Genomic DNA, 27,707 nt, shown 5'->3' with positions numbered 1-27,707 from the left:
TGCTCTCTAGCAAACTCCAGATGAGCCTGGACATGTACTGGCTTAAGCAGGGGAACATGTATGCCACTGCAGGATCTGAGACCGTAGTGTGTTACTGATGGTAGCCTTTGTTATGGTGGTCCCAGCTCTATGCAGGTCATTCACTAGGTCCCCCATGTGGTTCTAGGATTTTTGCTCACCATTCTTGTGATCACTTTGACCCCTTGGGGTAAGATCTTGCATAGAGTCTCAGATTGAGGGAGATTGCCAGTGGTCTTGAATGTCTTCCATTTTCTTATTATTGCTCCCAGAGTTGATGTCATCACACCAAGCTGCTTGCCTATTGCAGATTCAGTCTTCCCAGCCTGGTGCAGGGCTACAATCTTATTTCTGTTGTCCTTCAACAGCTCTTTGGTCTTCACCATAGTGGAGTTTGAAGTGTGACTGTTTGAGGTTGTGGACAAGTGTCTTTTACACTGATAACAAGTGCAGACAGGAGCCATTACTACAGGTAATGAGTGGAGGACAGAGGAGCCTCTTATAGAAGATGTTACAGGTCTGTGACAGCTAGAAATCTTGCTTGTTTTTAGATGACTAAATACTTATTTTCCACCATAATTTCCAAAAATAATCTTACCAAAGCAGATGCGGTGATTTTCTGGATTTATTTTCTCATTGTGCCTCTCATAGTTGTGGTCACCTATGATGTCAATTACAGGCCGACCTCATCTTTATAAGGGGGAGAACTTGCACAATTGGGGGCTAACTACTTTTTTTCCACACTGTATAAGTGACAATGTTGTGTACTGAGGAAATCATCCACCTGATATAAAGCTGTTATAGTGTCGGCCATTACTACCTCTTGTGGTCGGCATTCCACAGTCTGACTGCTCTAACTGTAAAGAACCCTTTCCTATGTAGCTGCTGGAATCGCTTTTCTTCATCCCCCCGCAGTGAGTGCCCTCTGGTCCTTAGTATTGTCTTTGGAAGGAATAAGTCCTGTGCCGTCCTTTATATTGACCACACGTGTATTTATTCATATAATGAGATCTCCTCTGAGATGTCTTTTTCCTCCTCTCATTATACGGGCGGCCTCCATTCCTTGTAATAATCTAGTTGCCACCTTTGAACTGACTCTAACTTCTGAATATCCTTTTTAAAATGTGGATCCCCAAACTGGATCCCATATTCCAGATGTGTCCTTACTAGGGATGAGCGAGCAGTAAAATACTGGAATGCTCGATACTCGGATCGAGCATATTAAAATGCTCGGGTGCTCGACCAGAGCACCGAGCCCAATGTTAACCTATGGGAAACTCAAGCATTTTTCCAGCGGCACCCTCGGCGGTCTGGAGAAAGCCTAAAAATGTCACAAATGTATAAGAACAGTGCTCAAATGACATGGAAGCAGCAGGGGGAAGACCCCTGTAAGCATTTCTGACTCCCAGGTCACTGCTGTGAGCAAAGTTTTCCGAGTATTAGGGGGAGGAAGAATCCTGTGTTCCTCCTCCCGTGTGACATATGTGACATGCACTTTTGCTTAGTAGCGTATGTGTGACAGCTTCTCTCTGCCTGTACATTCGCTGCTAAGCAAAATCAAAAGTGAACAGTGGAAAAAAAAAATAGCATACCCACCTCTCTGCAGACCCCCGGGACACGTCCGATCGGCTCCAGGACCTCCCGGTAATCAGCTGATGTCTGATAGCATCATCTGATCGTTTAAGTCTGGTCAAAAGCCGGCTTTTTTTCTGCACAGCCAGTTTAGACGTCTAGCTGACAGCATCATCTGGTCGTTTAAGTCCAGCAATGAGGCCGGCTTTTTGCCGCCCGGATTTTAAACAAGCAGATGATAAATCAGCTGATCTTTCATAAAAGCTGGCCAACTTTTTACCGCCCAGCCGATTTAAACGATCAGATGATGCTGCCAGCTAATAGCATCAGCTGCTTACTGGCGGGTCCTGGAGCCAATCAGACGTGTCCCGGGAGTCTGCAGAGAGGTGAATATAGTTTTTTTTGTCTACTGATGCATCAGCTGATTGTGTAAACAATCAGCTGAAGTGTCATCTGATTCAGATCCTTGAACCTGACACATCATCTGATCGGTATGCCTTCTGGCAATCCGATCAGATGATATTAGATTTGGATTTGACATCGCGGGACCCTCAACCCAGAACTATGGTGGAGGAGGGGGGATTCTTTAGTTCAATAAAGATGGAGTCACGAATTGTGTTGTGTTTTATTTCTAATAAAAATATTTTTCTGTGTTGTGTTTTTTTATCTTTACTAGAAATTCATGGTGGCCATGTCTAATATTGGCATGACACCATGAATTTCAAGCTTAGGGCCAGCTGATAATACACAGCTGGCCCTAACCCCATTATTACCCAGCGAGCCACCCGGCACCAGGGCCGCTGGAAGAGTTGGATACAACTCCAGAAGATGGCACTTCTATGAATGCTCCATTTTCTGGGGTGGCTGTGGACTGTAATTCACAGTGGGGGGGCCCAACTGCCTAGATTTACCTGGCTGGACACATTAATTGCCTATATTTTCTGTTCCCAGCTGGTTACAAATAGGCAGCTGGGGGTTGGGGGCAGCCCGTACCTGCCTGCTGTACCTGGCTGGCATATAAACATATGGTGAAGCCCATGTCGTTTTGTTTTTTTTATTAAATTCATTAAAAAAAAACAAAACAAACAAAAAAAAACCCCTAAATACGTAACCCTAACCCTAGGGTTAAAAATTGCGTGGGCTCCCACTGCATTTTGTATTGCTAGCTAAGGGTAACCCAAGCAACTACTGGCTGCTAACCCCCACTGCTTGGTGTTACCTTCACTGGCAATGGAAATGTGGTGCCCCTGAGGCTTCAGTCACCACAGGGTACTGTACCTCACCAGAGGTACAGTATTCATCTCTGATTTGGAGGAGGTAATCGCCGGTAAAACCACCACAATTCACCAAAACATACAGTTAGTTGCCCTCTCAATGGTACTGGGCTAGTCCCAGTGAGAGGGCATCTAACTGTATGGTGTTTCCATTGCCATTGATGGTAACACCAAGCAGTGATGGTTAGCAGCCAGTAGTTGCTTGGGTTACCCATAGAAAATGCAGCAGGAGCCCCCACATTTTTTTTTTACACCTAACCCTAGGGTTAGTGTTATGTGTTTGTTTTTTTTTTGTTTTTTTTAATGAATTTTGTGACGACATGGACACCCAATGCCTCTCATTGTGACAACATGGACACCCAATGCCTCTCATGGGTTAAAGTTTCTTAACATTCAGCCAGACGTATTGTTCTTATGTGTGCTAAGTCATGTTTGCTTAGGTATTGTTTCTCCAGACCCTTCCAGTAATCATTGTATTGTAGTTGTGTATTGCTAATGTAATTACCTTAGTAGTCATTGTCTAGTCTGTGCATTCCAGACTACATGTATACCCTCAGTCTTTCTGTAGACATCATTTGGATGAACATTGTCCATGCAGCTTGAGATTCATCCAATAGGAGAGGCGATCTTGTCCAACCAATCGATGAGGACGCAGTGTATCCAAGTGGAAGGCTGTGGCTATAAAAGGGATTTCTTTAAGCCACCAGGTGGTTGTTGATGGATGCTGATGGATCCAGTCTAAGCTCTTAGGAGCTGACTAGAGGATCAGGATACCCTGTGGCTTCAATCTAGGGACTTCGGTTCCGATTGGAGACCATATCCACAGTCTAGGGATTTTGACTTCGGCTGCCAGGATTATATCATCATACCAGGACTACCTAAGGAGGACACTCAGGTTGGGACAGTTCAGTCACCTGCTACAGACTTTGCAGACCTCACACAGCTTCCTAAATCTGGCATTATTCCTTTCTCGGTGGGTGCCTGCCAAAAGCAGGGTGCTGCTGGATTGGAGTAAATAGCCCTGGGACCTCTGAGGCGAGGACATTCTAATCCCTGGTGAGCCAGCGGAAGGGTGAGACTCTGTTGCCTGTTACATTTGTGTGTTTTGCTGGTTATGTGCTATGTGCCGTTAATTGTTTGGGGATCCAATAAAGTCTAATTATTGTGATTCCCTCACCCTGTGTTGTCTGAGTAGTGTTACGCCCACGGTTAAGGAGGCCGGCGTTCAGTTGGGATGAGCCCTGAGCCACGCTGTCTTTCTAAAGGCGGCGGGTTTTAGCGGACGACAGCACCCACTGAGCCCCGTGTCTCCACAAATTTTTTTAAAAAAAAATCGACATGGGTTTTGCCATATGTTTGTATGCCAGCCGGGTACAGCAGGCAGGTACGGGCTGCCCCCAACCCCCAGCTGCGTATTTGTGCCCAGCTGGGAACCGAAAATATAGGGACGCCCTTTTTTTAATTATTTCATGAATTTCATGAAAGCGACAGAGACATTGGAGAGTGTCAATCACCAATGTAGTGGACCCTCTGCTCACTAGTTCAGAAACCCATGGTGGGGGGAGCTTGACACAGGGGAGTAATGCGACACTCGTGTCGCGGGCGGGGAGGAGGGTGTCAGCACACTACGCTCACCCCCTTCTGCTCGGGTCCGGCGGCTGCTGCTCAGTGGTGGCTCGAGCGGTGGGCCGGATCCCGGGGGTTTCTCGAGTGGCACTCCTCGCCCGTGAGTGAAAGGGGGTTGTTGGGTGTGGGGATGATTATTGTCCGTGACGCCACCCACGGTTGTGGTGATTTCACCACCGCTGCTCTATACGGGGCTCCCGGGGATGGTGATGCAGAGCAGCCAGGTGTTGTGTTGCCCCTCCGTGGGTAGGGGTTGATGATCCCGGGGCCCGGTGATGGTGAGGGAGGTACAGGGCCTGGTGGGCACAGGGACGCGGGGGCAGCGCTGTGCCTTGCGGCACTGTGGTACTCACTCAGGCTGAGACGTGATACAGTTTTTACGGTAAACCAAACGGCTGGATAGACGGTCCCACGGATGGCTGCACTTGCTCTCCCAGTAGGTGACGGTGATGTCCCTTTTCCTTGCACCTTGATGTACATGTTGGTTGCGATGGGTCCCCACCGGTAACCCGCTCCCCGGCTTCAAGCTGGACCGGGGGAGCTCTACTCTTTGCCCGCAGGCGCTGGCCCTAAGAAACTGGTGCCTTGGCGGTGTCTCTTCTATACTGGCTGGGCTGTTGCCTTCAATCGGGACTTGGTTGTTGGGGGATCTACGTCCCCTTCACTGACGGATTTGGCAAATTTGGCGACTCCTAGCCTTGCCGGGGTCCGAGAGGCCCCTGCCCTGGTGCTGACTGTCCTTCGGAACACTGCTCCAGACCGCCGGGCACACAGCCAACGGGGTCCTTCCAGGAACTTCCAAACGGTCCCCCTCCAGACAGTCACCGCCGTTGCTGACCTTGCTGTCCTGGTCCTACACAAAGCTGGACCCTTCAGGCTTTCCTTCTTTCTTGTCACCTCACTTGCTTTCCTCCTTTTCCACTTTTCTACTTTCACTTTCTTAACTCCTCTACTTAGCTCCTCACTCCTGCTCCTCCCTGAGCTATCTCTTTCCACTTCTCCCTCCTAAACTGAACTGCCTGGTTTCTCCCGCCTCCAGAGCTGTGACCTCCTCGGTGGGCGGAGCCCACCGCCTGGCCCACCCCCTGGTGTGCATCATCAGCCTCTGGAGGAAGGCAACAAGGATTTCTGGTTAGCTGTGGTGTTCCTACCTGGGATGTAAGGTGTGGTGGTGTGTGACCTGTGTCCCCTGGCTTGCCCAGGGCGACACATTCCCCCTTAGCAAAATGCAGACCGTCCGCGGGCTGCCGTCCAACACCGGTTTTATTTTTCTGAAAAAGATAACATAGTGATATAACATATTTACATTTTTAATAATAACTCTTCCCAAAACGGGAGGCACATTTCTTTTAACGTTGCAAACGGTTTACGGTTACGGTTTCCGCTCTCTCCCACCCAAGCAACCTGGCCCTGATGCTGCCCCTAAAGCCCAGGCAGCACCCCTTGACCCACAGTCCAGCACACGGTACCCGAGCGGGATCTGTCCTTCCCTCCAGAGGGTAGTTACCGGTTCCTTTGGTGGCTGGGCCCCAGCCTGCTCTGCTGAGGGCCCTCCCTCCAACCTGCCTCTCCGGAGGCGGCACTGCGGAAACGGTAACGGCAAACAACTTATTTACAAGCCACTTAACGTTTGTGGTTGCCCTGCAAGTTCACGGGCTTGTCCATGGATAGTACTCCATGCAGAACTTTAAACGGTCCCCACGGGGACAACGGTGGCGGCTCCAGCCGGTTGCAATCACAAAGCAAATCAGGTAACTTTCACGGTATCATCATTTTTCATTCTTTAAACTTTTTCAAACTTTTCAAACAACAAAATGGTGGTCCCAACGGGGACTGCTGCAGCGGGCATCCGCTGCCCTACTGGGTGTTTTCGTCCTCCTCACCCGGCTCGGGGTGGAAGGACACGGGCACCAGCCCCTCCAGTGCATAGCAAGCACGGCGTGGGAAGGGCCGCCCGATACCCGTTGCCCCCGGTTCGGGGAATATAAGTGGCCTCCATGCCAGGCAGGGCAACGACCTCTTCCTCTTCCTCTGACACAGGCTCAGTGTCAGGCCCGGAGTCGCTATCTTCTGCCCCCGCCGCAGTCACAGAGGGAGGCACACCCGATGGGCCAGGTGCGGTGCAGCACGCGAGTGCGTAGGACGGAGGTAACACAGGAGCCAGGGGCAGACCGGGTCCCTCAGCCGCAGCGACCGGTCCCTCGGGGACACAGGGGCGTGGGTCATTCTCCAGCTCCTCCATCACGGCCTCCACTCCATACACTCGCGCCACAGCAACTAGGGCCTCCGCGGCCCACTGCTCCATCAGCCCGCCGATCCGACTCTGGTAGCGACGGCAGATCTCCGCCGCTCGGGCCCTCAGCCATGCCGCTGTTCCAGACACCAGCTCAGTAGTCTCTGCAGAACTAGGTGGGGCGGACATTTTCCGCTAGAGTCGATGGATCGGGGGGGTCCCAGTGTGTTTGTTGCACCGCCACACTTACATGCGTCCAGCCGCCATCACGTCCCCTTAGCTCTTTTCGGCCCCTCCTCTCTCGGGGCGGGGTTTTGGCCTTCGCGCCTCTACTGCTCGAGAAGACGCTCGAGCGGGAACTTTTCGCGCCAAAGATGGCGGCTTCTGACATTTTTCTGCCGGATACCTCCGGCGGTAACAAGGCGCACCTCCACCAGACGGCAGAGCGGTAAGATCCTGTTCGTAACGCCAAGTTGTCGCAGGCGGGGAGGAGGGTGTCAGCACACTACGCGCACCCCCTTCTGCTCGGGTCCGGCGGCTGCTGCTCAGTGGTGGCTCGAGCGGTGGGCCGGATCCCGGGGGTTTCTCGAGTGGCACTCCTCGCCCGTGAGTGAAAGGGGGTTGTTGGGTGTGGGGATGATTATTGTCCGTGACGCCACCCACGGTTGTGGTGATTTCACCACCGCTGCTCTATACGGGGCTCCCGGGGATGGTGATGCGGAGCAGCCAGGTGTTGTGTTGCCCCTCCGTGGGTAGGGGTTGATGATCCCGGGGCCCGGTGATGGTGAGGGAGGTGCAGGGCCTGGTGGGCGCAGGGACGCGGGGGCAGCGCTGTGCCTTGCGGCACTGTGGTACTCACTCAGCCTGAGATGTGACACAGTTTTTATGGTAAACCAAACGGCTGGATAGACGGTCCCACGGACGGCTGCACTTGCTCTCCCAGTAGGTGACGGTGATGTCCCTTTTCCTTGCACCTTGATGTACATGTTGGTTGCGATGGGTCCCCACCGGTAACCCGCTCCCCGGCTTCAAGCTGGACCGGGGGAGCTCTACTCTTTGCCCGCAGGCGCTGGCCCTAAGAAACTGGTGCCTTGGCGGTGGCGGTGTCTCTTCTATACTGGCTGGGCTGTTGCCTTCAATCGGGACTTGGTTGTTGGGGGATCTACGTCCCCTTCACTGACGGATTTGGCAAATTTGGCGACTCCTAGCCTTGCCGGGGTCCGAGAGGCCCCTGCCCTGGTGCTGACTGTCCTTCGGAACACTGCTCCAGACCGTCGGGCACACAGCCAACGGGGTCCTTCCAGGAACTTCCAAACGGTCCCCCTCCAGACAGTCACCGCCGTTGCTTACCTTGCTGACCTGGTCCTACACAAAGCTGGACCCTTCAGGCTTTCCTTCTTTCTTGTCACCTCACTTGCTTTCCTCCTTTTCCACTTTTCTACTTTCACTTTCACTTTCTTAACTCCTCTACTTAGCTCCTCACTCCTGCTCCTCCCTGAGCTATCTCTTTCCACTTCTCCCTCCTAAACTGAACTGCCTGGTTTCTCCCGCCTCCAGAGCTGTGACCTCCTCGGTGGGCGGAGCCAACCGCCTGGCCCACCCCCTGGTGTGCATCATCAGCCTCTGGAGGAAGGCAACAAGGATTTTTGGTTAGCTGTGGTGTTCCTACCTGGGATGTAAGGTGTGGTGGTGTGTGACCTGTGTCCCCTGGCTTGCCCAGGGCGACACACTCGCACTTACAAGGAGTCTAGTCCAGGACAGGAAAGGAGCAGGAGAACACGGTCGCTGAGGGGAGAGCTGAGGGCCGGCGCCAACCACAGGGTGCGGAACCCTGGGCTGGTGGGCACTTCAGGTCCCGCCTGCAAAATCCACTGAGCAGAGGATTTCAAGTCTTCTTGCCCACACACAGATCCAAGGGCAAAGCAGCACATAGAGCCAGGAGTCGTGACCATAGGGCGGTTCCAATCCCCAGGACTCGGGTCCCAGCGTAGCTTCAAGCCGCAGGGACTCACACAACACGGCGCAGGGACCAAGGGCTCACTGAAAGAAACACCTGTTCTGACCTCCAAACTTTCCGGGATCGGCTGGAGCCCATGACAGCGGAGTCTAGCAGTCCAAAGGCGGTGACATCTCGGTGAGTAAAGAACTTAAACTGTGTCGCCCCTGCAGCAGTCGAACTGCTCGGATCCGGGGTTGCTGTGGCTCGAGGGTCTCCGGACCGATCTGTGAGATCTTGGGGAAAGTTCATAAAGAGACTATCCTCCACAGGTGAATTATCAGGTTGCGTGAAGGTACTCCCTGATCTAGGGTACAGTACCTCGCCGTGCTCGGTACCGGTTCGGTTACTAGATGCTCCGGTGCCAACCATTCTCCAAAACTAAGTCTTGCACTCTTCTCCAGCACCCTGCGATCGGGTCTCCGACTCCTCCGGTCTCAGACCACCGTTTGTGACCTAGCCAACGTCTCCCAGGAAGCTACAACTCCCCCAGCTCCTCACTCTCTGAGGGCTACCACTCAACTGAACTCTAAGCTGTGCTCTGCTCTCCTCTGCTCTCCACTTCCTCCCTTCCACCAGTCTGCTTGACTCCTAGGCGGGTGTACCTGTGGAGAGCGGCAACACCCAAGCTGTGTCACCATCTGCCCCAGAAGAGAGACTTCCCGGAGTGGCAGTTAATAACTGGCCGCATACCACAGGTGGCGTCACGAATAACTACTCCCAACATCCCCATCCCCACCTTTATTGACATCGACGGGGTCACGGAACCGAGCCAGGCTGCTGTGACATCCACAAACCAGCCCAGGGATGGGTAGCACTCTCCCTAAGACCCCGTGGGCACGTCAGAAAATTTGCCCAAAAATTTTTAAAAAAATGACGTGGGCTTCGCCATATTTTTGTATGCTAGCCAGGTACAGCAGGCAGGTACGGGCTGCCCACAAACACCAACCAAAAATATAGGGAAACCCAGACGTGACTGGAATGAGCCTCCTGTGCTATACGCACCGCACTCTGTTATATACCCTGCCTGCCTATATACACTGCCTGTATACAGCTGGATTAGTCCTGAAAAGGACTATTTGTTTAGATGGGTTGTGTACCCTACCTAGTACCTACACTACCTAACACACAGTAAATGTGTCCCTAGCTCAGCCGCACCTATCCCTACACTAGCTGACCGTGGATCAGAGTGCCGAGCACAGCGCCGTCAGGTCTGATATAGAGCTGATGACGCTGTGCGGCCAGCCAATCACTGTAATGCCACATCAGACATGCAGGGAGGGGGAGCCGAGCATGTGCCCGAGAATATCGCCGCTAATCAGCGCTCACAGAGTATACCGAGTACTGAGATGCTAGGGAAAGCACCGAGTACAAGCGAGCATACTCGCCCAAACTATGTATGTAACTGCAATAATAATTTTTATTTATATAGCGCCAACATATTCCATAGTACTTTACAATTCAGAAGGGATGTATACAGACAATAGGAGACATTACAGAATAACAAAATTCAACAAATACCAAGAGGAGTGAAGGCCCTGCTCGGAAGTTTACAGTCTATGAGGAAATAGGAGAGGCACAAAAGGTAAATTTGAGGGAACGAAAAAAAAAATCTTGTTATTTAATGGTCATCCATCAATATAATAGGGGATTCAAATACAGCTGCATGAACTGGTCACCAGCCAGAATATATACAAGAAGAGCGTAAAAAAAGTACATGAAGATGAAGGAAACAGAAGATACAGGGGACAAGAATGGGAAGGACATTTTTAAAGGACAGAATGGGACTAAATTAGATCAGGGCGGTGAGGGGATAGCCCGGTCTAAAGAAATGCGTTTTTGAGGGCCCACTTAAAGGTAAGGTATCAGTTTTTTATTTTTGTATTAAAAATAGTGATTATGAAATCAAGTATTTTTAATACAAAATGAAAATCGCTGCTTATTTAATTCTAATTTTATTGGAGGCACTGGGGGCTGCCATGGATTTGCTGTGTGTGCAACGACAGTTACTCACTCCTTTATGGCAGCCCCTGTGCATAGAGAACAGTGGTCGTGATCCGACCCCATCAGTAACGTTACAGTGGGCGTCTGCTGTGACCTGGACGTGCCCCCTGGGCTGTCCAGATCACAGCAGAGGGAGGAGATCAGCGCCATCATTGTGGAGCTCAGAGTGTATGCTGTTTGCTCCACTATACCCCTGTCAACCGCCGGGATGTGTGAGTACGGGCCGCCTTCCCTCCCCTCCCCCTGTTACCATCTCCGATGACACCCCCTCCCTCCGCTTTCCCCAGCCCCCGCTACTGCTGCCACCCCTCCCCCCCGTTACTGTCTCTAATGACACCCCCTCCCTCCGCTCTACCCAGCCCCCGCTCTGGCCGCCACCGCTGTGTGTGTGTGTTTCTGTGTGTGTCTGCTGAGCCGTGTATCTAATCCTATCCTGTGTGATACTGTATGCTGAGCCGTGTATCTAATCCTATCCTGTGTGATACTGTTTGCTGAGCCATGTATCTAATCCTCTCCTGTTTGATACTGTCTGCTGAGCCGTGTATCTAATCCTATCCTGTGTGATACTGTATGCTGAGCTGTGTATCTAATCCTATCCTGTGTGATACTGTCTGCTGAGCCGTGTATCTAATCCTCTCCTGTGTGATACTGTCTGCTGAGCCATGTATCTAATCCTATGCTGTGTGATACTCCTGCTGTTCTTGGTGACACTTTAGACATTTCTGGTCACCAACAAAATGGCTCTGCACTGTGTCCCTACATGTCATTCTCTCTTATCTGTTGTAAACACTCAGATTAGGAGGGGGGAGGCGTTCCATCACACACAGGAGAGCAGACTCTGTCCACTTTACTGCAGCTGTAATGTGAGCTTTTTCTATAGTGGGATTTCTGTAGGATTTCAGTAGCTGCTCCCCCTAGTGTTTAACAGTGGAAAATATCAAACTTTTTATTTATTTTACTTTACATTTTTTCAGTTATTGAATTTTTTTTTGACGATACCTTCCCTTTAAAGGTGTGGACGTTGGGAATTAATCAAATTGTTCTTGGTAGTCTGTTGCAGAGCATTGGCGCAGCTCGTGAGAAATCTTGAAGACGGGAGTGAGAGGTTCGAATTATTGAGGATGTCAGTCTTAGGTCATTAGCAGAATGGAGGGAATATGTAGGGTGATAGACAGAGATGGGGGAGGAGATGTAGAGCAGTGCAAAACTAGGGAAAAGATGGGAAGGTGATAGACAGAGATGAGGAGGAGATGTAGGGCTGTGCAGAACTGCCGAGAGGATGGGTAGGTTATACACAGAGATGAGGGAGGAGATGTAAGGCAGTGCTGCACTGTGGAAAGGATGGGTAGGTGATAGACAGGGAGGAGATGTAAGGGAGTGCAGACCTGTGAAGAGGATGGGTAGGTTATACACAGAAATGAGGGAGGAGATGTAGGGCGGTTCAGAACTGTGGAGAGGATGGGTAGGTTATACACAGAGATGAGGGAGGAGATGTAAGGCAGTGCAGAACTGTGGAAAAGACGGGAAGGTGATAGACAGAGAAGAGGAGGAGATGTAGGGCAGTGCAGCACTGTGGAGAGGACACGTGGGGTGATAAACAGAGATGAGGGTGGAAATGTAGGGCAGTGCAGAACTGTGTAGAGCTTTGTGGGTGGGAGATATAAGTTTATATTGGACTCTATAGCGGATAGGCAACCAGTGCAATGACTGGCACAGGGTGGAGGTATCGGTGAAGCAATTTGAAGTAAAATGATCCTGGCTGCGGCATTCAGAATGGATTGGAGAGGGGAGAGTTTAGTAACAGGGAGATCAATTAGTAATGGAACTAGTCTGATTGCCGTATGTGGAGTCAGGAAGGAATTTTTTTCCCTATTGGAACTTGTTTGCCACATTGGTTTTTTTTTGCCTTCCTCTGGATCAACATGTTAGGCTACGGGATGAACTAGATGGACTTAGAGTCTCCCTTCAACCTTAAAAACTATGATACTATGAAGGTAATCCAGGCGAGATTGAATGAGAGCGACAGTAAGAGTTTTTGCAGAGTCAACGGTAAGAAAAGGACGAATTCTAGAGATGTTTTTGAGGTGCAGGTGACATGAACAAGAGAGTAAACAAATATGGGGAGTGAAGGAGAGATCAGAGTCAAATGTAACCCCAAGACACCAGGCATGCTGCTGGGGCGTAATGGTAGAACCACACAGAAATGGTAATATTGGGATTGGGAAGGTTAGGAGAGGGAGGAAGCATGAGGAATTCAGTTTTTGACAGGTTCAGTTTTAGATAGACTGTCTCCAACATCATGTCCTCCCTCTATCGCTGATGTTTTGTAATAATGCAGGGGTGATGTCAGGAGAAGATATGCATAGTTGGGTGTCATCAGCAGAAGGGGGCCGCGGACTGAACCGTGAGGAACCCCGACAGTAAGGGGAAGAGGAGAGGAAGAGGAGCCGGCAAAAGATACAGTGAATGAGCGGTCAGAGAGGTAAGAGGAGAACCAAGAAAGAACAATGTCCTTGAGCCCGATAGAGCGGAGCATAGTGAGGAGGAGCTGGTGATCCACAGTATCAAATGCAGCAGAGATCCAGGAGGATCAGCAGGGAGCATTAGATTTAGATGTTAGTAGATCATCGGAGACTTTAGTAAGAGCGGTTTCAGTAGAGTATAGATTGCAGATGGTCGAGAAGAGGATTATGTGACAGATAGCGGAATAGATGAGAGTAGACCAAGAGTTCCAGGAGTTTGGAGATGAAGGGGAGATTAGAGACTGTTCTCTAGTTAGCAGCACAGTTTTGGTCCAGGGATGGTTTTTTAAGTAATGGGTGTATGCTGGCATTTTTGAAGGAGGAGGGAAAGACACCAGAGGAGAGAGAGAGATTGAGTATTTTAGTTAGGTGAGTGGTGACAGCCGGGGAAAGGGACTGAAGGAGGTGTGAGGGAATAGGGTCACTGCTGCACGTAGTAGGGCGAGAAGCTCCTATCCCTACTTAGGAGTAAAACTGTAAACCGTCATCAAACCAAAGGGAAATGCAGGTGTATAAAGACGCAGGGAATGGGGATAAGTAGCTGATAGGATAGGACTTGCAGCTGAAAAGGTCAAGATGTCTACAGGATTCTAAGGGTACCGTCGCTACATGGTCACTGGTGAGCTGTCGATCAGGCAGATCTCACTAGCGACCAGTGACCAGCCCCCAGCCAGCAGCGACGTGTGGAAGCGATGCTGCGCTTGGTAACTAAGGTAAATATCGGGTAACCAAGCTTGGTTACCCGATATTTACCTTGGTTACCAGCGCACACCGCTTAGCGCTGGCTCCCTGCACTTGTAGCCAGAGTACACATTGGGTTAATAAGCAAACCGCTTTGCTTATTTACCCGATGTGTACACTGGCTACGTGTGCAGGGAACAGGGAGCCGGCACTGGCAGCCTGAGAGCCGCGGAAGCTAGTAACCAAGGTAAATATCGGGTAACCAAGCAAAGCCCTTCGCTTGGTTACTCGATATTTACCTTAGTTCCCAGCGTCCCCAGCTGTCAGAAGCCGGCTCCCTGCTGCCTGCACATTCAGATCGTTGCTCTCTCGCTTTCAAACACAGCGATGTGTTCTTCACAGCGGAAGAGCAACGTCCAAAAAATGAACCAGAGCAGTGTGTAACGAGCAGCGATTTCATAGCAGGGGCCAGATCGCTGCTCAGTGTCACACACAGCGAGATCGCTAATGAGGTCACTGGTGCGTCACAAAAACCGTAATCTCGCTAGCGATCTCGCTATGTGAGAAGTACCCCTTAGGGAAAGGCTCCTTTCACATTGCGTTTTACCTTCCGCTCACAGGTCCCGTCGGAGCATCCGTCCGAACCGCCCCTCCCCCACTCTGCAAAGTGTGTTGTCCACTACGTTCGGGTGTCCGTCTGCAGAAACGTATATATGCAAAAAATGGCACAAAACAGAGCACACGCTAACGCAGTGCGCTCCATAACAGTGAATGGCCCTGTCGGGCGCATGCGTCCGGAACACGCTTTGCAGAGTGGGGGAGGGGTGGTTTGGACGGATGCTCCGACGGGACCTGTGAGCGGAAGGTAAAATGCAATGTGAAAAGAGCCAAAGAGTTAACCCTAAAAGAAAAGATACACACAAATCCATTTATACCAAAGAAGAAAGAATGGAAATCAAGGAGCAATTTGTACAGCCTAACGCAGCGACCTTCTGTAGCCAGACTCCACAAGGTTGTCTGTCAACTGTGACCCAAAACATCCTGCGAAAGCAAAGAAGTGGAATATCCTACAATGGACGAGTCAGCACCAGATCTGAGCCCCATTGAGCTGCATTTCACAAGATTAAGACAAAACTGAAGGCAGAAAGAGCAACAAACAAGAAACAACTGAAGTCACCGCAGTAAAGGCGGCAAACCTCACAGCAAAGGAGACCAGCGAAGGAGACGTCCATGGCCGGAAGACTTCAGTCATTGCTGCTTTCCATTCTCCACAAAGGATTAAACATGAACACTTTATGTATGGGAAAGTGACTTTGTCTAATAATAACTTTTGAGCCCCTGAAATGAGGAAACTTTATAGAAAAGTGGCTGCACAATAAGGAATGTTTCATACAAGATTTTTGTTCAATGGCTTTAATTAAACCTGAGTCTGCACTTCAATTCCATCTCAGTTGTTTCATTTTACATGAGAAATACCTACCTCCAGAGCTGAAATCATTAAGAATTGATTACTGACCAAAGTGTATATTATGTTATACCGTATATACTATGTTCCACTCCTGTACAGTAGATGCCCTAGTCCAGTCTCTAGATTAAACATTCATATAACCACCATTTTTTCACCCAGCCCAGCGTCCCCGTCCCCATTGAGGTGCAGCACATCCCTAGCATAGAGCCTATAGCCAACAGAGAAGTCAGATCAGTTCTCTGGTAACGCAGTGTCCTCCTTCCTACACCAATATCTGAGCCACTTATTCCCCTCCCTAATCTCCACTGCCTTTCTTGCGTGGCTTGAGTTACAGGCAGTATTCCAGGGAATAATAACTATGGGGTGTTTGCTGTAGGGCACGTTCACATGTTCAGTATTTGGTTAGTAATTTACAATAGTATTTCTAAGCCAAAACCAGGAGTAGGTGACAATGCAGCAGTGGTGCTGTGTTTCTATTATACTTTTCTACCGATTGTTACACTCCTGGTTTTGGCTTCAAATTCTGATGTAAGATACTGACCAAATACTGAACATGTGAACGTGGCCTTTAGTTTGCAGCCTAATTCCCTGAAATCCTCTTTAAGGACCTTCTACCTACCTCTACCTTTGTCATTTGTGCCGATATGCACCATGACGCGGGGTCCTCACCAGCCCCTCCCTGTAATCTGTCCATCCTGATCAGCAATGTCTTGAACTTGAGCACCAGGCAGACACAACAATGTTCGAGGTTTTTTGTGACAGATTTCCCTATCTTTTCTCCTAATAATGGAGTCTCTCACTACCAGTACCTGCCTGGCCTGGGGGCCCAGTATTACCATTGGAGCAATGTCTACTTATGATTTCTGTTTTTTTTGTATGCAGGGTATACCACCGTGGCCCAGAACCAGGGTCTGAGCTCCATGAAGGTGAACACATCATCCGCTATACAGCGTATGACAGCGCCAACAACCGCGCAAGCTGCAAATTTACAGTAAAAGTACAAGGTAAGAAACAACTAGATCCTGGGGCCCCACAGCCGGACGTTGCATAGCATGGCTGCCACTGACCGCTCTTCTATTTGCCTTGCAGTAAGACGCTGCCCTCTTCTAGCTCCCCCACTTCATGGCCAGATCACCTGCAGCTCTGCGGGAAACAACTATGGAGCAAACTGCAAATATGAGTGTGAGGGTGGCTACGAGCGCCAGGGTGTGGCCACCAGGGTCTGCCTGCACAGCCAGCGGTGGTCAGGATCCCCAGCCATCTGTACACGTCAGTAACTAACCATGTCTGTTTCTGAACAGCCTGATCATAGCGGATCATAGAGGGCAGATCCAGTTATTGCCACGTTCTGAAATTGTGAGAGCCGTCACCTATCTGTGCTTCTTACAGCCATGAATATCCGCGTCAATGTGAATTCTCCATCCGCCTTTGTAGAGCAGTTCTTTGAGAAGCAGAGGCTGCTGCTTGTTTCCTCTCCCAGCTCCTCGGACCGATACTACAGGCTTCAGAGCGATGCTCTGCAGGTACGCGCTGCTTCATGTTTATATACAGTGTATACAGCTGGTGTATGTAATGTGGGTTTGCTGTGGATGTGCAGCACAGTTTCGCCTCCATTCACATTCATAGTCTGGAGCATACATGCCTGACAGCAGCGAGCACAATCTGAACAATCACATCCTAAGGCTACTTTCACATTTCCGTATTTTACCCTCAGTCACAATCCGTTTTGTGACTGATGCGACTGATCCGTCGCAAATAGTGGTAAGAATGATGCGACAGATCCTGTAGAAAAACTGATCCGTTGTACTATTTTTTTTTTTCCTTGGAAAGTTTATGCAACATAGAAAAACCATATGAACCCATCGGGGAGGAGAGAAAGAGAGAGATTTTCTTTCCAGGAATGATTGTACACCTCATCTGAGCATGCTCAGTTGCAAAAAAACGGATCTGTCGCCGGAATCCATCATTTCATGATTCCGACGGATTCCGGCGCCTAAAGGCTTCCATTATAACCAACGATGGACGCCGACGGAATCCTGCGCACTGTGTTTTTTTGACGCTCAAAAAAAGTTAGTGTCAGTTCCTTCCACCCGAATGTCAGTCATTCCACAACTGACCCGTCACGTGGCGGATGCAATACAAGGCCATCAGTCGCAATCCGTCATTAGTACAAGTCTTTGGGGAAAAAACTGAATCCTGCAAAATATTTAGCAGGATACCGTATTTCCTCAAAGCGACAGATTGTGACTGATGCAAAAAAAACGCAAGTGTGAAAGTAGCGTAACACTGCGGACTAAAGACGTGAGCGCCTTCTCTGGATTATTCTCTATTAAAAGTCACCATTAAATCATTGGAATAATCTTTTAAGTGCTGTAATACAGTATACCGCCCAGAAGTGCACTATTCCTCTACGAGGCTTGTCTGGCCACAATCTCTGTTCCCATCATTCTCTCCATGGTGTGAACTCGTTACCAAATGTGGACGATTTACTTGGATCAGAAGTATTGACGTCCATTTCTATCCTGACCCTCGGATGTACAGCAGCGCCGTGCTGTAAGCACCGCCCCTTCACTTCCTAATTTTCCCATAATTCAGTGGCGATGTGCGAGGATGCGCCGTACACCAGTTCTGTAAACTCCTCCTGCGCTAGCGGCATTAATTACAGTGATGGGCCACACACAGGGAGGTTGTACCAACATCTGTATTCATCCATTTCCAGCTGCTGTTCAGATATTTGCAGTATGTGCAGCTGGTATAACCCGGGCATCTTCTCTATCTATATATATAGTTGGCTTATTCTGTCTGTCTGTCTGTCTTGCTCCAAAATTGTGTCACCGTGACAGTGTCATAAAAGTGTCAACTGTCGGATTGGCCGCTGGGCTCGGCCTGGCCCCGCCCCCCCACGGATTGGCCACTCGCCTCGGCCTGGCCCCGCCCCCCACATGGATTAGCCGCCCTGGGCTCGGCCTGGCTCCCTCGGCCTCGCCCCGCCCCCCGCATGGATTAGCCGCTCGCCCCGGACCTCCGCACGCATCGCCCGCTCCAGCGTACACCGGCTCCCAGGACACATGTGCAGGGAGCTGGCATATGCTGACGCCTCGCCCGCTCGCCCCCGCCACACGTTGGCACACTCGGCCCCGCCCCCGGCGGACACACTGGTAACCATGATACACATCGCGTAACTATAGGAAGCGGTTCCCTTAGTTACCCGATGTGTATTATTATTATTATTTATTGTTATAGCGCCATTTATTCCATGGCGCTTTACAAGTGAAAGAGGGTATACGTACAACAATCATTAACAGTACAAGACAGACTGGTATAGGAGGAGAGAGGACCCTGCCCGCGAGGGCTCACAGTCTACAGGGAATGGGTGATGGTACGATAGGTGAGGATAGAGCTGGTTGCGCAGTGGTGTACTGGACTGAGGGCTATTGTAGGTTGTAGGCTTGTTGGAAGAGGTGGGTCTTGAGGTTCCTCTTGAAGCTGTCCACGGTAGGGGAGAGTCTGATGTGCTGAGGTAGAGCGTTCCAGAGTATGGGGGATGCACGGGAGAAATCTTGTACGCGATTGTGGGAAGAGGAGATAAGGGAGGAGCAGAGAAGGAGATCTTGTGAGGATCTGAAGTTGCGTGCAGGTAGGTACCGGGAGACTAGGTCACAGATGTAGGGGGGAGACAGGTTGTGCATGGCTTTGTATGTCATAGTATCATAGTATCATAGTTTTTAAGGTTGAAGGGAGACTCTAAGTCCATCTAGTTCAACCCGTAGCCTAACATGTTGATCCAGAGGAAGGCAAAAAAAATGTCATGGTTAGTGTTTTGAACTGGAGTCGTTGTGTGATGGGAAGCCAGTGAAGGGATTGGCAGAGTGGAGAGGTTGGGGAGTAGTGAGGGGAGAGGTGGATTAAGCGGGCCGCAGAGTTTAGGATAGATTGGAGGGGTGCAAGAGTGTTGGAAGGGAGGCCAGAGAGCAGGAGGTTGCAGTAGTCGAGGCGGGAGATGATGAGGGCATGCACTAATGTTTTTGCTGATTCTTGGTTAAGGAAAGCATGGATCCAGGAGATGTGTATCATGGTTACCAGCCAGAAGAGAGAAGACAGAAGAAAGAAGACCCCGCAGTCATACTCACCAGACGCCGACCGGGAGCAGGTGAGCGCATCAACGTCCTGCAGCGGCGGAACACACACACGCACACACATAAGAACAGACACACACACATCAGATCACACTCACTCACTCTCACACACACCTCACACACACATCAGATCGCATCCACACACTCACAACATCCAGTGATATCGCTTACTTCTCAGCGGCGATACTGTGCGTGCAGTGACCTTCCAGGACCTGCCGGAGGATCACATGGCCGGAAGCATGTGGTATCTCCGGATGTTGTAAGTGTGTGAGCGCGTATGTGCGATATCGTCAGTGTGTGTCTGCGTGTATACGATTGGATGTGTGTGCGTGTATGCGATTGGATGTGTGTGCGTGTATGCGATCGGATGTGTGTGCGTGTGTTCTGATGTGTGAGTGTATGCGATCGGATGTGTGAGTGTCGGCAGAAGGCAGAGGAGCACGGCGTGCAGCACAGCTGCTGGGACCACCCACCGGAGGGCACAGGGAGAAGTGGGGTGTGAGTGTATGCGATCAGATGTGTGCATGTATACTGTCTGATGTGTGACTGTGGAGCACGATGGCGAGTGCGCAGCATGGGGGATGGAGCACGATGGGGAGTGCGCAGCATGGGGGATGGAGCACGATGGGGGGTGCGCAGCATGGGGGATGGAGCACGATTGGGGGTGCGCAGCATGGGGGATGGGGCACGATGGGGGGTGTGCAGCATGAGGGATGGAGCACGATGGGGGGTGCGCAGCAAGGGGGATGGAGCACGATGAGGGGTGCGCAGCATGTGGGATGGAGCACGATGGGGGGTGCGCAGCATGGGGGATGGAGCATGATGGGGAGTGCGCAGCATGGGGGATGGAGCACGATGGGGGTGCGCAGCATGGGGGATGGAGCACAATGGGGGGTGCGCAGCATGGGGGATGGAGCACGATGGGGGGTGTGCAGCATGGGGGATGGAGCATGATGGGGGTGCACACCTCCCCCCAAAACACACACACAGCGCCACACGCGCACCGCACAACACACCACACACACACTGGGAACCACAAACACCGCCCTACACAGACATCCACACACAGACAACGCCACACACACACAACACCCAACACACAAACACCGCGGCATACATAAATATACGCACATACCGCGCAACACACACACTGCACAAAACATACCTTCCCCCCAAAACACACACACGCACTCCACACCCACACAAACCACGCAACACACACAGCACCACACACACAGAACGCTGCAGACACACAACACTCCACATACAACGCAACACACACAACGCGACACACAAAAAACACCACTCTCACACCCCCCCACACCCAGACAATACCCAGAACATTTACAGTGCCCTACACAAACACTTGGCAAATACACACAACAACATCGATATATATAACAAAAAACATACATTAACTACACAATAAATTCTAGAATACCCGATGCGTTAGAATTGGGCCACCTTCTAGTATAATTATATATGTACAGCCGGTATAACCTGGGTATCTCCTGTATATAATTATATATGTGCAGCTGGTATAACCCGGGCATCTCCTCTATATAATTATATATGTACAGCTGTTATAACCTGGGCATCTCCTGTATATAATTATATATGTACAGCCACTATAACCTGGGCATCTCCTGTATATAATTATATATGTACAGCCTGTATAACCCGGGCATCTCCTGTATATAATTATATATGTACAGCCGGTATAACCTGGGCATCTCCTGTATATAATTATATATGTACAGCCGGTAAAACCTGGGTATCTCCTGTATATAATTATATATGTGCAGCTGGTATAACCCGGGCATCTCCTGTATATAATTATATATGTACAGCTGGTATAACCTAAGCATCTCCTGTATATAATTATATATGTCCAGCCAGTATAACCTGGGCATCTCCTGTATATAATTATATATGTACGGCCGCTATAACCTGGGCATCTCCTGTATATAATTATATATGTACAGTCGGTATAACCTGGGCATCTCCTGTATATAATTATATATGTACAGCTGGTATAACCTGGGCATCTCCTGTATATAATTATATATGTACAGTTGGTATAACCTGGGCATCTTCTGTATATAATTATATATGTACAGCCGCTATAACCTGGGCATCTCCTGTATATAATTATATATGTACAGCCGGTATAACCTGGGCATCTCCTGTATATAATTATATATGTACAGCCGGTAAAACCTGGGTATCTCCTGTATATAATTATATATGTGCAGCTGGTATAACCCGGGCATCTCCTGTATATAATTATATATGTACAGCTGGTATAACCTAAGCATCTCCTGTATATAATTATATATGTCCAGCCAGTATAACCTGGGCATCTCCTGTATATAATTATATATGTACGGCCGCTATAACCTGGGCATCTCCTGTATATAATTATATATGTACAGTCGGTATAACCTGGGCATCTCCTGTATATAATTATATATGTACAGCTGGTATAACCTGGGCATCTCCTGTATATAATTATATATGTACAGTTGGTATAACCTGGGCATCTTCTGTATATAATTATATATGTACAGCCGCTATAACCTGGGCATCTCCTGTATATAATTATATATGTGCAGCTGGTATAACCTGGGTATCTCCTCTATATAATTATATATGTACAGCTGGTATAACCTGGGCATCTCCTGTATATAATTATATATGTACAGCTGGTATAACCGGGCACCTCCTGTATATAATTATATATGTACAGCAGGTATAACCTGGACATCTCCTGTATATAATTATATATGTACAGCTGGTATAACCTGGGCATCTCCTGTATATAATTATATATGTCCAGCCAGTATAACCTGGGCATCTCCTGTATATAATTATATATGTACGGCCGCTATAACCTGGGCATCTCCTGTATATAATTATATATGTACAGCTGGTATAACCCGGGCATCTCCTGTATATAATTATATATGTACAGCTGGTATAACCCGGGCATCTCCTCTATATAATTATAAATGTACAGCTGGTATAACCCGGGCATCTCCTGTATATAATTATATATGTGCAGCTGGTATAACCTGGGTATCTCCTCTATATAATTATATATGTACAGCTGGTATAACCTGGGCATCTCCTGTATATAATTATATATGTACAGCTGGTATAACCGGGCACCTCCTGTATATAATTATATATGTACAGCAGGTATAACCTGGACATCTCCTGTATATAATTATATATGTACAGCTGGTATAACCTGGGCATCTCCTGTATATAATTATATATGTCCAGCCAGTATAACCTGGGCATCTCCTGTATATAATTATATATGTCCAGCCAGTATAACCTGGGCATCTCCTGTATATAATTATATATGTACGGCCGCTATAACCTGGGCATCTCCTGTATATAATTATATATGTACAGCTGGTATAACCCGGGCATCTCCTGTATATAATTATATATGTACAGCTGGTATAACCCGGGCATCTCCTCTATATAATTATAAATGTACAGCTGGTATAACCCGGGCATCTCCTGTATATAATTATATATGTGCAGCTGGTATAACCTGGGTATCTCCTCTATATAATTATATATGTACAGCTGGTATAACCTGGGCATCTCCTGTATATAATTATATATGTACAGCTGGTATAACCGGGCACCGCCTGTATATAATTATATATGTACAGCAGGTATAACCTGGACATCTCCTGTATATAATTATATATGTACAGCTGGTATAACCTGGGCATCTCCTGTATATAATTATATATGTCCAGCCAGTATAACCTGGGCATCTCCTGTATATAATTATATATGTACGGCCGCTATAACCTGGGCATCTCCTGTATATAATTATATATGTGCAGCTGGTATAACCCGGGCATCTCCTCTATATAATTATATATGTACAGCTGTTATAACCTGGGCATCTCCTGTATATAATTATATATGTACAGCCACTATAACCTGGGCATCTCCTGTATATAATTATATATGTACAGCCTGTATAACCCGGGCATCTCCTGTATATAATTATATATGTACAGCCGGTATAACCTGGGCATCTCCTGTATATAATTATATATGTACAGCCGGTAAAACCTGGGTATCTCCTGTATATAATTATATATGTGCAGCTGGTATAACCCGGGCATCTCCTGTATATAATTATATATGTACAGCTGGTATAACCTAAGCATCTCCTGTATATAATTATATATGTCCAGCCAGTATAACCTGGGCATCTCCTGTATATAATTATATATGTACGGCCGCTATAACCTGGGCATCTCCTGTATATAATTATATATGTACAGTCGGTATAACCTGGGCATCTCCTGTATATAATTATATATGTACAGCTGGTATAACCTGGGCATCTCCTGTATATAATTATATATGTACAGTTGGTATAACCTGGGCATCTTCTGTATATAATTATATATGTACAGCCGCTATAACCTGGGCATCTCCTGTATATAATTATATATGTACAGCCGGTATAACCTGGGCATCTCCTGTATATAATTATATATGTACAGCCGGTAAAACCTGGGTATCTCCTGTATATAATTATATATGTGCAGCTGGTATAACCCGGGCATCTCCTGTATATAATTATATATGTACAGCTGGTATAACCTAAGCATTTCCTGTATATAATTATATATGTCCAGCCAGTATAACCTGGGCATCTCCTGTATATAATTATATATGTACGGCCGCTATAACCTGGGCATCTCCTGTATATAATTATATATGTACAGTCGGTATAACCTGGGCATCTCCTGTATATAATTATATATGTACAGCTGGTATAACCTGGGCATCTCCTGTATATAATTATATATGTACAGTTGGTATAACCTGGGCATCTTCTGTATATAATTATATATGTACAGCCGCTATAACCTGGGCATCTCCTGTATATAATTATATATGTGCAGCTGGTATAACCTGGGTATCTCCTCTATATAATTATATATGTACAGCTGGTATAACCTGGGCATCTCCTGTATATAATTATATATGTACAGCTGGTATAACCGGGCACCTCCTGTATATAATTATATATGTACAGCAGGTATAACCTGGACATCTCCTGTATATAATTATATATGTACAGCTGGTATAACCTGGGCATCTCCTGTATATAATTATATATGTCCAGCCAGTATAACCTGGGCATCTCCTGTATATAATTATATATGTACGGCCGCTATAACCTGGGCATCTCCTGTATATAATTATATATGTACAGCTGGTATAACCCGGGCATCTCCTGTATATAATTATATATGTACAGCTGGTATAACCCGGGCATCTCCTCTATATAATTATAAATGTACAGCTGGTATAACCCGGGCATCTCCTGTATATAATTATATATGTGCAGCTGGTATAACCTGGGTATCTCCTCTATATAATTATATATGTGCAGCTGGTATAACCTGGGTATCTCCTCTATATAATTATATATGTACAGCTGGTATAACCTGGGCATCTCCTGTATATAATTATATATGTACAGCTGGTATAACCGGGCACCTCCTGTATATAATTATATATGTACAGCAGGTATAACCTGGACATCTCCTGTATATAATTATATATGTACAGCTGGTATAACCTGGGCATCTCCTGTATATAATTATATATGTCCAGCCAGTATAACCTGGGCATCTCCTGTATATAATTATATATGTACGGCCGCTATAACCTGGGCATCTCCTGTATATAATTATATATGTACAGCTGGTATAACCCGGGCATCTCCTGTATATAATTATATATGTACAGCTGGTATAACCCGGGCATCTCCTCTATATAATTATAAATGTACAGCTGGTATAACCCGGGCATCTCCTGTATATAATTATATATGTACAGCCGGTATAACCTGGGCATCTCCTGTATATAATTATATATGTACAGCTGGTATAACCCGGGCATCTCCTGTATATAATTATATATGTACAGCTGGTATAACCCGGGCATCTCCTCTATATAATTATAAATGTACAGCTGGTATAACCCGGGCATCTCCTGTATATAATTATATATGTACAGCCGGTATAACCTGGGCATCTCCTGTATATAATTATATATGTACAGCTGGTATAACCCGGGCATCTCCTGTATATAATTATAAATGTACAGCTGGTATAACCCGGGCATCTCCTGTATATAATTATATATGTGCAGCTGGTATAACCTGGGTATCTCCTCTATATAATTATATATGTACAGCTGGTATAACCTGGGCATCTCCTGTATATAATTATATATGTACAGCTGGTATAACCGGGCACCTCCTGTATATAATTATATATGTACAGCAGGTATAACCTGGACATCTCCTGTATATAATTATATATGTACAGCTGGTATAACCTGGGCATCTCCTGTATATAATTATATATGTCCAGCCAGTATAACCTGGGCATCTCCTGTATATAATTATATATGTCCAGCCAGTATAACCTGGGCATCTCCTGTATATAATTATATATGTACGGCCGCTATAACCTGGGCATCTCCTGTATATAATTATATATGTACAGCTGGTATAACCCGGGCATCTCCTGTATATAATTATATATGTACAGCTGGTATAACCCGGGCATCTCCTCTATATAATTATAAATGTACAGCTGGTATAACCCGGGCATCTCCTGTATATAATTATATATGTGCAGCTGGTATAACCTGGGTATCTCCTCTATATAATTATATATGTACAGCTGGTATAACCTGGGCATCTCCTGTATATAATTATATATGTACAGCTGGTATAACCGGGCACCGCCTGTATATAATTATATATGTACAGCAGGTATAACCTGGACATCTCCTGTATATAATTATATATGTACAGCTGGTATAACCTGGGCATCTCCTGTATATAATTATATATGTCCAGCCAGTATAACCTGGGCATCTCCTGTATATAATTATATATGTACGGCCGCTATAACCTGGGCATCTCCTGTATATAATTATATATGTGCAGCTGGTATAACCCGGGCATCTCCTCTATATAATTATATATGTACAGCTGTTATAACCTGGGCATCTCCTGTATATAATTATATATGTACAGCCACTATAACCTGGGCATCTCCTGTATATAATTATATATGTACAGCCTGTATAACCCGGGCATCTCCTGTATATAATTATATATGTACAGCCGGTATAACCTGGGCATCTCCTGTATATAATTATATATGTACAGCCGGTAAAACCTGGGTATCTCCTGTATATAATTATATATGTGCAGCTGGTATAACCCGGGCATCTCCTGTATATAATTATATATGTACAGCTGGTATAACCTAAGCATCTCCTGTATATAATTATATATGTCCAGCCAGTATAACCTGGGCATCTCCTGTATATAATTATATATGTACGGCCGCTATAACCTGGGCATCTCCTGTATATAATTATATATGTACAGTCGGTATAACCTGGGCATCTCCTGTATATAATTATATATGTACAGCTGGTATAACCTGGGCATCTCCTGTATATAATTATATATGTACAGTTGGTATAACCTGGGCATCTTCTGTATATAATTATATATGTACAGCCGCTATAACCTGGGCATCTCCTGTATATAATTATATATGTACAGCCGGTATAACCTGGGCATCTCCTGTATATAATTATATATGTACAGCCGGTAAAACCTGGGTATCTCCTGTATATAATTATATATGTGCAGCTGGTATAACCCGGGCATCTCCTGTATATAATTATATATGTACAGCTGGTATAACCTAAGCATTTCCTGTATATAATTATATATGTCCAGCCAGTATAACCTGGGCATCTCCTGTATATAATTATATATGTACGGCCGCTATAACCTGGGCATCTCCTGTATATAATTATATATGTACAGTCGGTATAACCTGGGCATCTCCTGTATATAATTATATATGTACAGCTGGTATAACCTGGGCATCTCCTGTATATAATTATATATGTACAGTTGGTATAACCTGGGCATCTTCTGTATATAATTATATATGTACAGCCGCTATAACCTGGGCATCTCCTGTATATAATTATATATGTGCAGCTGGTATAACCTGGGTATCTCCTCTATATAATTATATATGTACAGCTGGTATAACCTGGGCATCTCCTGTATATAATTA

The 27,707-nt window shown here is 47.2% G+C and overlaps 1 protein-coding gene across 5 annotated transcripts in view; it reads left to right on the top strand.

Annotated features, from left to right (window-relative positions):
- Window positions 1–27,707, top strand: part of SRPX2 (sushi repeat containing protein X-linked 2) — a 216,289-nt gene that overhangs the window by 159,952 nt on the left and 28,630 nt on the right. For 3 of the 5 annotated variants that reach the window (XM_075323042.1, XM_075323041.1, XM_075323044.1), the window contains 4 exons: window positions 16,277–16,398; window positions 16,484–16,663; window positions 16,784–16,917; window positions 19,439–19,544. In XM_075323042.1, coding sequence (XP_075179157.1) covers window positions 16,277–16,398; window positions 16,484–16,663; window positions 16,784–16,917; window positions 19,439–19,544 — 542 coding nt within the window. The remainder of the gene's footprint in view (window positions 1–16,276; window positions 16,399–16,483; window positions 16,664–16,783; window positions 16,918–19,438; window positions 19,545–27,707) is intronic. The other 2 variants (XM_075323045.1, XM_075323043.1) reach the window with 1 other exon arrangement.

The sequence above is a fragment of the Anomaloglossus baeobatrachus genome, chromosome 9 (assembly GCF_048569485.1).
Source record: "Anomaloglossus baeobatrachus isolate aAnoBae1 chromosome 9, aAnoBae1.hap1, whole genome shotgun sequence".
Lineage (NCBI taxonomy): Eukaryota > Metazoa > Chordata > Amphibia > Anura > Aromobatidae > Anomaloglossus > Anomaloglossus baeobatrachus.
The sequence above is the reverse complement of the archived record's forward strand: the minus strand, read 5'-3'. Positions and strand labels throughout refer to the sequence as shown.